At 45.7% G+C, this 15,000-nt stretch overlaps 1 protein-coding gene across 1 annotated transcript in view; it reads left to right on the forward strand.

Annotated features, from left to right (window-relative positions):
- Positions 1-15,000, forward strand: part of lratb.1 (lecithin retinol acyltransferase b, tandem duplicate 1) — a 42,453-nt gene that overhangs the window by 23,588 nt on the left and 3,865 nt on the right. Inside the window, exons 13-19 of the mRNA XM_041882317.2 lie at positions 1,350-1,449; positions 2,187-2,226; positions 2,323-2,374; positions 2,542-2,647; positions 4,027-4,110; positions 10,423-10,540; positions 11,409-11,499. Coding sequence (XP_041738251.2) covers positions 1,350-1,449; positions 2,187-2,226; positions 2,323-2,374; positions 2,542-2,647; positions 4,027-4,110; positions 10,423-10,540; positions 11,409-11,499 — 591 coding nt within the window. The remainder of the gene's footprint in view (positions 1-1,349; positions 1,450-2,186; positions 2,227-2,322; positions 2,375-2,541; positions 2,648-4,026; positions 4,111-10,422; positions 10,541-11,408; positions 11,500-15,000) is intronic.

The raw sequence follows: 15,000 nt of genomic DNA on the forward strand, positions 1-15,000 counted from the left end.
CTGTCTGCCCCTGCATCCGAAAGCGTTCCTGGAGAGAATATCCTCTGTCTGTGGACAACTGTCATCAGGCTTGAGAAACCGAACAACCACCTCTCTGGAACACAGAGTCTTCTTGAACAGAAACACACACAAGCTGTCTGTCTGGCTGTCTGTCTGTCTGGCTGTCTGTCTGGCTGTCTGTCTGGCTGTCTGTCTGTCTGTCTGGCTATCTGTGTGGCTGGCTGTCTGTCTGTCTGGCTGGCTATCTGTCTGGCTGTCTGTCTGTCTGTCTGTCTGGCTGGCTGGCTGTCTGGCTGGCTGTCTGTCTGGCTGGCTATCTGTCTGGCTGTCTGTCTGTCTGTCTGTCTGTCTGTCTGGATGTGAACTGATAGATTTATGAAGAAGTGTTGTAATCCTTATGTTTTAGCTGTTGTTGCAGCTGTTTTTACTAACCCTATTTGAAGGGGTTAGCCAGTGATACATGTTTAATATTCCATAAACATAACATGTCAAATGACCATTACTTCTCCTCTCTCTGTCTGTCAGATAAATGTACTTGATTCTTCTTACGTCTACTACTAAAGTTAAAAAGCATTGGATTGGTGTAAACTTGGGCATATTTCTTGCACCATTCTAGGCGCTTATCCTTTACAATCAAGTCACATTAGGATTTATTTATATTTTAAACCTAACCAAACCTATGTCCTGGCCATGGAGTTGTATGGAGTCCTCCAGTGGCCAGAAGCCTGAGTTAGCGACCATTGTGATTTAGTCAACTTGGCAGGACATCCAACTTCATTGGCTGATCCCTCCTGATGACCCGGTTGGCATGACCTGATGACCCGGTAGGAGTCTCGACAGCCGGGTCATCACGAGGTATCAGCCAATTAATTGTATTTGAGAAGAACGTTTCTAAACTCTCTCTTTCACGTTCCCTCATTCTCCCCCCCCTCTCTTTCTCTGTCTCCCCCCCTATCCCCCTCCCTCCTCTCTCCCCCCTCCCCCTCCCTCCTCTCTCCCCCTCCCCTCCCTCTCTCTACCCCCTCCCCCTCCCTCCTCTCTCCCCCTCCCCCTCCCTCTCTCTACCCCCTCTCTCTCTCCCCCTATCCCCCTCCATCCTCTCTCTCCCCATCTCCCTCCTCTCTCTCCCCCTTCCTCCCTCCCTCTCTCTCCCCCTCCTCCCTCCCTCTCTCTCCCCCCTCCCTCCTTCCCTCCTTTCCTCCCTCCCTCATCTCTCTCCCCCTATCCCCCTCCATCCTCTCTCTCCCCCCTTCCTCCCTCCTCTCTCTCCCCCTCCTCCCTCCCTCCTCTCTCTCCCCCCTCCCTCCTCTCTCTCCCCCCTCCCTCCCTCCCTCCCTCCCTCTCTCCAGACCCCTAGAGAGGTGGTAGTATGGATGGCTGTGCGTCATGGACAGAAGAAAGCTCTGGAGGTCTTCGCCAGGGAGATAGCACCTGCAGGAACGGGCATGGGTATGAGCACACACCAAATTAATGTAAACACATGCACACACACACACACACACACACACACCGTGTGTTCATGTTGTGTAATGTTCTGTTTATGCTTAATCAGAACATCTAAAAATGTAATAAGTTCAGTCCACGGTCATAGACTGTGTACACACACACACACACACACACACACACAGACACACAGACACACACACACACACACACACACACACACACACACACACACACACACACACACACACACACACACACACACACACACACACACCACACAGACACACAGACACACAGACACACACACACACACACACACACACACACACACGCACACGCACACACACACTCCCCAAGCCTGTGGTCAAACACAGACACACACTCACTCACTCCCCCTCTAAGTTCCTTAGTTGAACTTCGTCTGCATCAGCGAATGTGGGAAGAAGTGTTATGTTGACACAGTGGGACAGTAATAGCATATTACCAAATGGCTGGCTAACTGGATGCTTCCCAAATGGTACCCTATGCACTACTGTTGACCAGAGCCCTGTGGGTCTGTTATGGACCCCGGTCTAAAGTAGTGCACTACGTAGGGAATAGGGTACCATTTGGGACTGATCCGCTGTCTGTACATGGACTGATGTTAGGGTGGTTTCCTCAGACTCACAACCACTAGCTAAACCGTTTGTGTGTTCTCCCTCCCTCCTCCCTCCCTCCTCCCTCTCTCCTCTCTCCCCTAGCCCCTGGACTCATGGGCATAGTTGGAGGACGACCAAGAGTGTAAGTATTCAACAGTATTCGCATACACACTCACACACACACAATACTCTTGTTTATTTGGTATTTTCATGATAATTTTCATGATGACTTTTGCAGCTCTCCAGTTCTGAAACCTTTCTTCTTCATGCATGCAAAGTCTCAGCTGAAGGTAAAATCACCATCACAATATTATTCCTCATAGATACTGGTCAGATGAATTGATCAATTTGCTGGTATATTCATTGATGGGTTGATTTATTGATTATTTATGGTTAATGTAGATTGATTGGTTTATTTAGACCTTAAACTGATTGATTCATTGTTTGTCCACTGCAGGTGGATGTGCACATTGGTGGAGAGCACGCTGAGACGCACACTGAGGCGGAGTTAGACTCACCTGAGGCTCCGCCCCCAGCTGAGGAGAAAGCTGTGCCTGTTGCAGGTACGCCATCACGTGGTCTCCACACAACCAGGTACGCCATCACGTGGTCTCCACACAACCAGGTACGCCATCACGTGGTCTCCACACAACCAGGTACGCATCACGTGGTCTCCACCCAACCAGGTACGCCATCACGTGGTCTCCACCCAACCAGGTACGCCATCACGTGGTCTCCACACAACCAGGTACGCCATCACGTGGTCTCCACACAACCAGGTACGCCATCACGTGGTCTCCACACAACCAGGTACGCCATCACGTGGTCTCCACACAACCAGGTACGCCATCACGTGGTCTCCACACAACCAGGTACGCCATCACGTGGTCTCCACACAACCAGGTACGCCATCACGTGGTCTCCACACAACCAGGTACGCCATCACGTGGTCTCCACACAACCAGGTACGCCATCACGTGGTCTCCACACAACCAGGTACGCCATCACGTGGTCTCCACACAACCAGGTACGCCATCACGTGTTCTCCACACAACCAGGTACGCCATCACGTGGTCTCCACACAACCCCCCCAAATCAACCCCCCCAGTCCTCTACACACTACTCAACCCCCCCCTAATCAACCCCCCCCAGTCCCAGTCCCAGCCCTCTACACAGTGCTTCCTGCAAACTGTTTCTCCCTTGACCTATAGAGCGCAGTAAAACAATGTAAAGCTCTTCAGAGATTGATTTGCTGTTTCAGGAATGTCACTGTTAGGATGGTTTTCTTGGGCATTCCTGGAGGCAGAACTAATAGATGACCTAGGAACACTCTGGCTCATCCATGAATGAAGAGAGAGGCAGAACTAATAGATGACCTACCCCTCCATAGATAGGAACACTCTGGCTCATCCATGAATGAAGAGAGAGACAGAAGTAATAGATTACCTACCCCTCCATAGATAGGAACACTCTGGCTCATCCATGAATGAAGAGAGAGACAGAAGTAATAGATTACCTACCCCTCCATAGATAGGAACACTCTGGCTCATCCATGAATGAAGAGAGAGACAGAAGTAATAGATTACCTACCCCTCCGTAGATAGGAACACTCTGGCTCATCCATGAATGAAGAGAGGCAGGAAAAGGGATCCCCACAATCATCTGAGATGACTAATGTTGTTGTCTGACCACAGTCTCATCTGAGATGACTGGTTCGTTATGATAATCATAGTCTAATGCTGTTCTCTGACCACAGTCTCATCTGAGATGACTAATGCTGTTCTCTGACCACAGTCTCATCTGAGATGACTGGTTCATTATGATAATCATATCTGGTTCCAAAAATGACCCTTCTCTCATTTCTGTTTCTCTTTCCTTCTCTCACTGTTCTCTCTCTCCCTCCCTCTCTCTCTCCTTCCCTCTCACTGTTCTCCCTCTCCAGATCTTCCCAGTGGTCCCCACTCCTACAGGCTAGAGGAGTTGGCCTACACCAGGAGTGGAGACAAGGGAGACTCTAGTAACATTGGTAACAGACTCACTGTACAAAAACTGTATAGTACAGATCTAGGATGTCTCATGTTCTCTATAGGACAGCTCTGGGATGTCTCATGTCCTCTATAGTACAGCTCTGGGATGTCTCATGTCCTCTACAGTACAGCTCTGGGATGTCTCATGTCCTGTATAGGACAGCTCTGGGATGTCTCATGTCCTCTATAGTACAGCTCTGGGATGTCTCATGTCCTCTATAAAACAGCTCTGGGATGTCTCATGTCCTCTATAGGACAGCTCTGGGATGTCTCATGTCCTCTATAGTACAGCTCTGGGATGTCTCATGTCCTCTATAGTACAGCTCTGGGATGTCTCATGTCCTGTATAGGACAGCTCTGGGATGTCTCATGTCCTCTATAGTACAGCTCTGGGATGTCTCATGTCCTCTATAGTACAGCTCTGGGATGTCTCATGTCCTCTATAGTACAGCTCTGGGATGTCTCATGTCCTCTATAGTACAGCTCTGGGATGTCTCATGTCCTCTATAGTACAGCTCTGGGATGTCTCATGTCCTGTATAGGACAGCTCTGGGATGTCTCATGTCCTCTATAGTACAGCTCTGGGATGTCTCATGTCCTCTATAGGACAGCTCTGGGATGTCTCATGTCCTCTATAGTACAGCTCTGGGATGTCTCATGTCCTCTATAGTACAGCTCTGGGATGTCTCATGTCCTCTATAGTACAGCTCTGGGATGTCTCATGTCCTCTATAGTACAGCTCTGGGATGTCTCATGTCCTCTACAGTACAGCTCTGGGATGTCTCATGTCCTCTATAGTACAGCTCTGGGATGTCTCATGTCCTCTACAGTACAGCTCTGGGATGTCTCATGTCCTCTATAGTACAGCTCTGGGATGTCTCATGTCCTCTATAGTACAGCTCTGGGATGTCTCATGTCCTCTATAGTACAGCTCTGGGATGTCTCATGTCCTCTATAGTACAGCTCTGGGATGTCTCATGTCCTCTATAGTACAGCTCTGGGATGTCTCATGTCCTCTACAGTACAGCTCTGGGATGTCTCATGTCCTCTATAGTACAGATCTAGGATGTCTCATGTCCTCTATAGGACAGCTCTGGGATGTCTCATGTCCTCTATAGTACAGCTCTGGGATGTCTCATGTCCTCTATAGTACAGCTCTGGGATGTCTCATGTCCTCTATAGTACAGCTCTGGGATGTCTCATGTCCTCTATAGTACAGCTCTGGGATGTCTCATGTCCTCTATAGTACAGCTCTGGGATGTCTCATGTCCTCTACAGTACAGCTCTGGGATGTCTCATGTCCTCTATAGTACAGCTCTGGGATGTCTCATGTCCTCTATAGTACAGCTCTGGGATGTCTCATGTCCTCTATAGTACAGCTCTGGGATGTCTCATGTCCTCTATAGTACAGCTCTGGGATGTCTCATGTCCTCTATAGTACAGCTCTGGGATGTCTCATGTCCTCTATAAAACAGCTCTGGGATGTCTCATGTCCTCTATAGTACAGCTCTGGGATGTCTCATGTCCTCTATAGTACAGCTCTGGGATGTCTCATGTCCTCTATAGGACAGCTCTGGGATGTCTCATGTCCTCTATAGTACCGCTCTGGGATGTCTCATGTCCTCTATAGTACAGCTCTGGGATGTCTCATGTCCTCTATAGTACAGCTCTGGGATGTCTCATGTCCTCTACAGGACAGCTCTGGGATGTCTCATGTCCTCTATAGTACAGCTCTGGGATGTCTCATGTCCTCTATAGTACAGCTCTGGGATGTCTCATGTCCTGTATAGTACAGCTCTGGGATGTCTCATGTCCTCTATAGTACAGATCTAGGATGTCTCATGTCCTCTTGATAGTACAGCTCTGGGATGTCTCATGTCCTCTATAGGACAGCTCTGGGATGTCTCATGTCCTCTATAGTACAGCTCTGGGATGTCTCATGTCCTCTATAGGACAGCTCTGGGATGTCTCATGTCCTCTATAGTACAGCTCTGGGATGTCTCATGTCCTCTATAGTACAGCTCTGGGATGTCTCATGTCCTCTACAGTACAGCTCTGGGATGTCTCATGTCCTCTATAGTACAGCTCTGGGATGTCTCATGTCCTGTATAGTACAGCTCTGGGATGTCTCATGTCCTGTATAGTACAGCTCTGGGATGTCTCATGTCCTCTATAGTACAGCTCTGGGATGTCTCATGTCCTCTATAGTACAGCTCTGGGATGTCTCATGTCCTCTATAGTACAGCTATGGGATGTCTCATGTCCTCTATAGTACAGCTCTGGGATGTCTCATGTCCTCTATAGTACAGCTCTGGGATGTCAAGTGCAGTAGGAGAGACTGTTAACATCAGTATGACTAATTCACAGTACGAGAGACTGTTAACATCAGTATGACTAATTCATAGTACAGTAGGAGAGACTTAACATCAGTATGACTAATTCACAGTACAGTAGGAGTGACTGTTAACATCAGTATGACTAATTCACAGTACAGTAGGAGAGACTGTTAACATCAGTATGACTAATTCATAGTGCAGTAGAAGAGACTGTTAACATCAGTATGACTAATTCACAGTACAGTAGGAGAGACTGTTAACATCAGTATGACTAATTCACAGTACAGTAGGAGAGACTGTTAACATCAGTATGACTAATTCACAGTGCAGTAGAAGAGACTGTTAACATCAGTATGACTAATTCACAGTACAGTAGGAGAGACTGTTAACATCAGTATGACTAATTCCCAGTACAGTAGAAGAGACTGTTAACATCAGTATGACTAATTCACAGTGCAGTAGAAGAGACTGTTAACATCAGTATGACTAATTCACAGTACAGTAGGCGAGACTGTTAACATCAGTATGACTAATTCACAGTACAGTAGAGACTGTTAACATCAGTATGACTAATTCACAGTACAGTAGGAGAGACTGTTAACATCAGTATGACTAATTCACAGTGCAGTAGGAGAGACTGTTAACATCAGTATGACTAATTCACAGTGCAGTAGTAGCTACTGTTAACATCAGTATGACTAATTCACAGTGCAGTAGGAGAGACTGTTAACATCAGTATGACTAATTCACAGTGCAGTAGAAGAGACTGTTAACATCAGTATGACTAATTCACAGTACAGTAGCAGAGACTGTTAACATCAGTATGACTAATTCACAGTACAGTAGGAGGGACTGTTAACATCAGTATAACTAATTCACAGTACAGTAGGAGAGACTGTTAACATCATTATGACTAATTCATAGTGCAGTAGGAGAGACTGTTAACATCAGTATGACTAATTCACAGTACAGTAGGAGAGACTGTTAACATCAGTATGACTAATTCATAGTACAGTAGGAGAGACTGTTAACATCAGTATGACTAATTCACAGTACAGTAGGAGAGACTGTTAACATCAGTATGATTAATTCACAGTGCAGTAGGAGAGACTGTTAATATCAGTATGACTAATTCACAGTACAATAGGAGAGACTGTTAACATCAGTGTGACTAATTCACAGTGCAGTAGGAGAGACTGTTAACATCAGTATGACTAATTCCCAGTACAGTAGGAGAGACTGTTAACATCAATATGACTAATTCACAGTGCAGTAGGAGAGACTGTTAACATCAGTATAACTAATTCACAGTACAGTAGGAGAGACTGTTAACATCAGTATGACTAATTCACAGTGCAGTAGGAGAGACTGTTAACATCAGTATGACTAATTCACAATACAGTAAGAGAGACTGTTAACATCAGTATGACTAATTCACAGTACAGTAGGAGAGACTGTTAATATCAGTATGACTAATTCACAGTACAGTAGGAGAGACTGTTAACATCAGTATGACTAATTCACAGTGCAGTAGGAGAGACTGTTAACATCAGTATGACTAATTCACAGTGCAGTAGGAGAGACTGTTAACATCAGTATGACTAATTCACAGTACAGTAGGAGAGACTGTTAACATCAGTATGACTAATTCACAGTGCAGTAGGAGAGACTGTTAACATCAGTATGACTAATTCACAGTACAGTAGTAGAGACTGTTAACATCAGTATGACTAATTCACAGTACAGTAGGAGAGACTGTTAACATCAGTATGACTAATTCACAGTACAGTAGGAGAGACTGTTAACATCAGTATGACTAATTCACAGTACAGTAGGAGAGACTGTTAACATTAGTATGACTAATTCACAGTGCAGTAGGAGAGACTGTTAACATCAGTATGACTAATTCACAGTGCAGCAGGAGAGACTGTTAACATCAGTATGACTAATTCACAGTACAGCAGGAGAGACTGTTAACATCAGTATGACTAATTCACAGTACAGTAGGAGAGACTGTTAACATCAGTATGACTAATTCACAGTGCAGTAGGAGAGACTGTTAACATCAGTATGACTAATTCACAGTACAGTAGGAGAGACTGTTAACATCAGTATGACTAATTCACAGTGCAGTAGGAGAGACTGTTAACATCAGTATGACTAATTCACAGTGCAGTAGGAGAGACTGTTAACATCAGTATGACTAATTCACAGTGCAGTAGGAGAGACTGTTAACATCAGTATGACTAATTCACAGTGCAGTAGGAGAGACTGTTAACATCAGTATGACTAATTCACAGTACAGTAGAAGAGACTGTTAACATCAGTATGACTAATTCACAGTGCAGTAGGAGAGACTGTTAACATCAGTATGACTAATTCACAGGACAGTAGGAGAGACTGTTAACATCAGTATGACTAATTCACAGTGCAGTAGGAGAGACTGTTAACATCAGTATGACTAATTCACAGTACAGTAGGAGAGACTGTTAACATCAGTATGACTAATTCACAGTGCAGTAGGAGAGACTGTTAACATCAGTATGACTAATTCACAATACAGTAAGAGAGACTGTTAACATCAGTATGACTAATTCACAGTACAGTAGGAGAGACTGTTAACATCAGTATGACTAATTCACAGTACAGTAGGAGAGACTGTTAACATCAGTATGACTAATTCACAGTGCAGTAGGAGAGACTGTTAACATCAGTATGACTAATTCACAGTGCAGTAGGAGAGACTGTTAACATCAGTATGACTAATTCACAGTACAGTAGGAGAGACTGTTAACATCAGTATGACTAATTCACAGTGCAGTAGGAGTGACTGTTAACATCAGTATGACTAATTCACAGTACAGTAGTAGAGACTGTTAACATCAGTATGACTAATTCACAGTACAGTAGGAGAGACTGTTAACATCAGTATGACTAATTCACAGTACAGTAGGAGAGACTGTTAACATCAGTATGACTAATTCACAGTACAGTAGGAGAGACTGTTAACATCAGTATGACTAATTCACAGTACAGTAGGAGAGACTGTTAACATTAGTATGACTAATTCACAGTGCAGTAGGAGAGACTGTTAACATCAGTATGACTAATTCACAGTGCAGCAGGAGAGACTGTTAACATCAGTATGACTAATTCACAGTACAGCAGGAGAGACTGTTAACATCAGTATGACTAATTCACAGTACAGTAGGAGAGACTGTTAACATCAGTATGACTAATTCACAGTGCAGTAGGAGAGACTGTTAACATCAGTATGACTAATTCACAGTACAGTAGGAGAGACTGTTAACATCAGTATGACTAATTCACAGTACAGTAGGAGAGACTGTTAACATCAGTATGACTAATTCACAGTACAGTAGGAGAGACTGTTAACATCAGTATGACTAATTCACAGTGCAGTAGGAGAGACTGTTAACATCAGTATGACTAATTCACAGTACAGTAGGAGAGACTGTTAACATCAGTATGACTAATTCACAGTACAGTAGAAGAGACTGTTAACATCAGTATGACTAATTCACAGTGCAGTAGGAGAGACTGTTAACATCAGTATGACTAATTCACAGGACAGTAGGAGAGACTGTTAACATCAGTATGACTAATTCACAGTGCAGTAGGAGAGACTGTTAACATCAGTATGACTAATTCACAGTACAGTAGGAGAGACTGTTAACATCAGTATGACTAATTCACAGTACAGTAGGAGAGACTGTTAACATCAGTATGACTAATTCACAGTACAGTAGAAGAGACTGTTAACATCAGTATGATTAATTCACAGTACAGTAGGAGAGACTGTTAACATCAGTATGACTAATTCACAGTACAGTAGGAGAGACTGTTAACATCAGTATGACTAATTCACAGTGCAGTAGGAGAGACTGTTAACATCAGTAGGAGGAACATAGGCCTTTTAATTCTGATAATAATGGACTCTGTCTCCCCCCTCAGGTGTGATATCACGGCACCCCCTCTACTTTCCCTACCTGAAGCAACACCTGACTGAAGCAGTGGTGGAGGGATACTTTCAACACCTCATACAGCCAGATACACATGATGCTGTCACACGGTAGGACTGGGGGGGTATGACCATGGTATTACTGGAGGGAGGGGGGATGACTATGGTATTACTAGAGGGGGGTGTATGACCATGGTATTACTGGAGGGAGGGGGGGTATGACCATGGTATTACTGGGGGGAGGGGGGTGTATGACCATGGTATTACTAGAGGGAGGGGGGGTATGACCATGGTATTACTGGGGGGGAGGGGGGGTGTATGACCATGGTATTACTAGAGGGGGGGATGACTATGGTATTACTAGAGGGGGGGGTATGACCATGGTATTACTAGAGGGGGTATGGCTATGGTATTACTGGAGAGGGGGGATGACCATGGTATTACTGGAGCGAGGGGGGATGACCATGGTATTACTGGAGGGAGGGGGGGGGGGGATGACCATGGTATTACTGGGGGGGTATGACCACTCTCTTCTCCTCTCCTCTCCTCTCCTCTCCTCTCCTCTCCCCCTCCTCCTCCTCTCCTCTCCTCTCCTCTCCTCTCCTCTCCTCTCCTCTCCTCTCCTCTCCTCTCCTCTCCTCTCCTCTCCTCTCCTCTTCTCTCCTTGCTGAGGTAAGAGGCAGCAGATGGGTTTTAATGAGCCTCCACACCAAGGGACCAGGCTAGAGTGGAGGAGGGCGTCTCAAACCGCACCCTATTCCCCATGGAGGTCACAACGACCCTCTGGGCCCTGGTCACAAGTAGTGCACTATATAGGGAATAGGGTGCCTTTTGGGACGGAGGCTCTGTTTCCTCCAGCAGCTAACCACGACTCCACGTCTGACACTGATTATGCTAACGAGAGCTAATGGCTATGCTTGCCATGTGCTGTGTTTCTGGGGGTGGGTGTGTTCTTACCGTCTGCTCTCCTCTCCTGTAGTTATGAGTTACCAGGGATTCATGCTCTCAACTTCGTCCTGCAAAGCTCTCTGGGAGGGGGTGGAGTGGCTTCAATACGCTGTGACCCTCAGGTAACACACACACCATGACCCCTCACCTCTCTTCCTGTATCCCCCAACCCCCTAGTCCTTTCTCTCTGCCCTCACCTCTCTTCCTGTATCCCCCAACCCCCTAGTCCTTTCTCTCTGCCCTCACCTCTCTTCCTGTATCCCCCAACCCCCTAGTCCTTTCTCTCTGCCCTCACCTCTCTTCCTGTATCCCCCAACCCCCCTAGTCCTTTCTCTCTGCCCTCACCTCTCTTCCTGTATCCCCCAACCCCCTAGTCCTTTCTCTCTGCCCTCACCTCTCTTCCTGTATCCCCCAACCCCCTAGTCCTTTCTCTCTGCCCTCACCTCTCTTCCTGTATCCCCCAACCCCCTAGTCCTTTCTCTCTGCCCTCACCTCTCTTCCTGTATCCCCCCACCCCCCTAGTCCTTTCTCTCTGCCCTCACCTCTCTTCCTGTATCCCCCAACCCCCTAGTCCTTTCTCTCTGCCCTCACCTCTCTTCCTGTATCCCCCAACCCCCTAGTCCTTTCTCTCTGCCCTCACCTCTCTTCCTGTATCCCCCAACCCCCTAGTCCTTTCTCTCTGCCCTCACCTCTCTTCCTGTATCCCCCAACCCCCTAGTCCTTTCTCTCTGCCCTCACCTCTCTTCCTGTATCCCCCAACCCCCTAGTCCTTTCTCTCTGCCCTCACCTCTCTTCCTGTATCCCCCAACCCCCTAGTCCTTTCTCTCTGCCCTCACCTCTCTTCCTGTATCCCCCAACCCCCTAGTCCTTTCTCTCTGCTCTCCCTCTCCCCCTTTCTCTATCCCAACCTTTTTTTCTGCAGCCCTCTCCCCCTTTCCCCTGTTCCTCTCACCTTCTACCCCTCACACCTGACCTCTTATCCCCCCACTTACCTCCCTACTCCCTCACCTCCCTACCTCCTTCCTCACCTCCCTCACCTCCTTCCCTCCTTCCTCACCTCCCTCCCTCCTTCCTCACCTCCCTCCCTCCTTCCTCACCTCCTTCCTCACCTCCCTCCCTCCTTCCTCACATCCCTCCTTCCTTCCTCACATCCCTCCTTCCTAACCTCTTTCCTCACCTCCCTCCCTCCTTTCCTCCCTCCCTCCTTCCTCATCTCCTTCCTCACCTCCCTCCCTCCTTCCTCACCTCCTTCCTCACCTCCCTCCTTCCTAACCTCTTTCCTCACCTCCCTCCCTCCCTCCCTCCTTCCTCATCTCCTTCCTCACCTCCCTCCCATCTCCCTCCTTCCTCATCTCCTTCCTCACCTCCCTCCCTCCTTCCTCCTCCTCTCTGTGGAGACAGCAGCCCTGTAAAGAGTTGTATTGGCCCACTAGAACTCAGTTACATCAAAGGGTTACACACACACACACACACACACACACACACACACACACACTCATGCAGACACAGACATTTGTTTTTTAGTCGATCAGTAAAAGAGGGAATTCTTTTTAGTGAATTCGTAGTGAGATTTCTGCAAATACGTAAACATCATTTAGCCCTATAAGGCTTACAGTATAAAGGGTTTTAAATATGCTCTAAACTTAGGCATTTTTCTCTCTCTCTCTCTCTCTCTCTCGCTCTCTCTCAATTTAAGGGCTTTATTGGCATGGGAAACGTATGTTAACATTGCCAAAGCAAGTGAAGTAGATAGTAAACAAAAGTGAAATAAACAATAAACATAAACAGTAAACATTACACTCAGAAGTTTCAAAAGAATAAAGACATTTCAAATGTCATATTATGTCTATATACAGTGTTGTAATGATGTGCAAATAGTTAAAGTACAAAAGGGAAAATAAATAAACATAAATATGGGTTGTATTTACAATGGTGTTTGTTCTTCACTGGTTGCCCTTTTCTTGTGGCAACAGGTCATAAATCTTGCAGCTGTGATGGCACACTGTGGTATTTCACCCAATAGATAAGGGAGTTTATCAAAATTGGGTTTGTTTTCGAATTCTTTGTGTGTCTGTGTAATCTGAGGGAAATATGTGTCTCTAATATGGTCATACATTTGGCAGGAGGTTAGGAAGTGCAGCTCAGTTTCCATCTCATTTTGTGGGCAGTGTGCACATAGCTTGTCTTCTCTTGAGAGCCAGGTCTGCCTACGGCGGCCTTTCTCAATAACAAGGCTATGCTCGCTGAGTCTGTACATAGTCAAAGATTTCCTTAATTTTGGGTCAGTCACAGTGGTCAGGTATTCTGCCACTGTGTACTCTCTGTTAAGGGCCAAATAGCATTCTAGTTTGTTCAGGTTTTTTTTGTAAATTCTTTCCAATATGTCAAGAAATTATCTTTTAGTTTTCTCATGATTTGGTTGGGTCTAATTGTGTTGTTGTCCTGGGGCTCTGTGAGGTCTGTTTGTGTTTGTGAACAGAGCCCCAGGACCAGCTTGCTTAGGGGACTCTTCTCCAGGTTCATCTCTCTGTAGGTGATGGCTTTGTTATGGAAGGTTTGGGAATCGCTTCCTTTTAAGTGGTTATAGAATTTAACGGCTCTTTTCTGGATTTTTATCATTAGCGGGTATCGGCCTAATTCTGCTCTGCATTCATTATTTGGTGTTTTACGTTGTAGACGGAGGATATTTTTGCAGAATTCTTCATGCAGAGTCTCAATTTGGTGTTTGTCCCATTTTGTGAATTCTTGGTTGGTGAGCGGACCCCAGACCTCACAACCATAAAGGACAATGGGTTCTATAACTGATTCAAGTATTTTTAGCCAGATCCTAATTGGTATGTCAAATTTTATGTTCCTTTGGATGGCGTAGAAGGCCCTTCTTGCCTTGTCTCTCAGATCGTTCACAGCTTTGTGGAAGTTACCTGTGGCGCTGATGTTTAGGCCGAGGTATGTATAGTTTATTGTGTGCTCTAGGGCAACGGTGTCTAGATGGAATTTGTACCATTATTTTGGTCTTACTGAGATTTACTATGTGTGTGTTTTTTGCCAATTTTTACTGCACACTTGTTCTTTGTGTACATGGATTTAATAATGTCGTATGTTTTTCCCCCAACCCCACTTTCCATCAATTTGTATAGCAGACACTCAAAAGCTTTTTTGAAATCAACAAAGCATGAGAAGACTTTGCCAAATAGGGTGTGCAGGGTGAATACGTGGTCTGTCGTACGGTAATTTGGTAAAAAGCCAATTTGACATTTGCATAGTACATTGTTTTCATTGAGGAAATATACAAGTCTGCTGTTAATGATAATTCAGAGGATCTTCCCAAGGTTGCTGTTGACGCATATCCCACGGTAGTTGTTGGGGTCAAATTTGTCTCCACTTTTTTGGTTTGGGGTGATCAGTCCTTGGTTCCAAATATTGGGGAAGATGCCAGAGCTGAGGATGATGTTAAAGAGTTTAAGTATAGCCAATTGGAATTTGTGGTCTGTATATTTTGTCATTTCATTGAGGATACCATCAACACCACAGGACTTTTTGGGTTGAAGGGTTTGTATTTTGTCCTGGAGTTCATTCAATGTAATTGGAGAATCCAGTGGGTTCTGGTAGTCTTTAATAGTTGA

The sequence above is a fragment of the Coregonus clupeaformis genome, chromosome 8 (genome assembly GCF_020615455.1).
Source record: "Coregonus clupeaformis isolate EN_2021a chromosome 8, ASM2061545v1, whole genome shotgun sequence".
In the NCBI taxonomy this organism is placed as follows: Eukaryota; Metazoa; Chordata; class Actinopteri; order Salmoniformes; family Salmonidae; genus Coregonus; species Coregonus clupeaformis.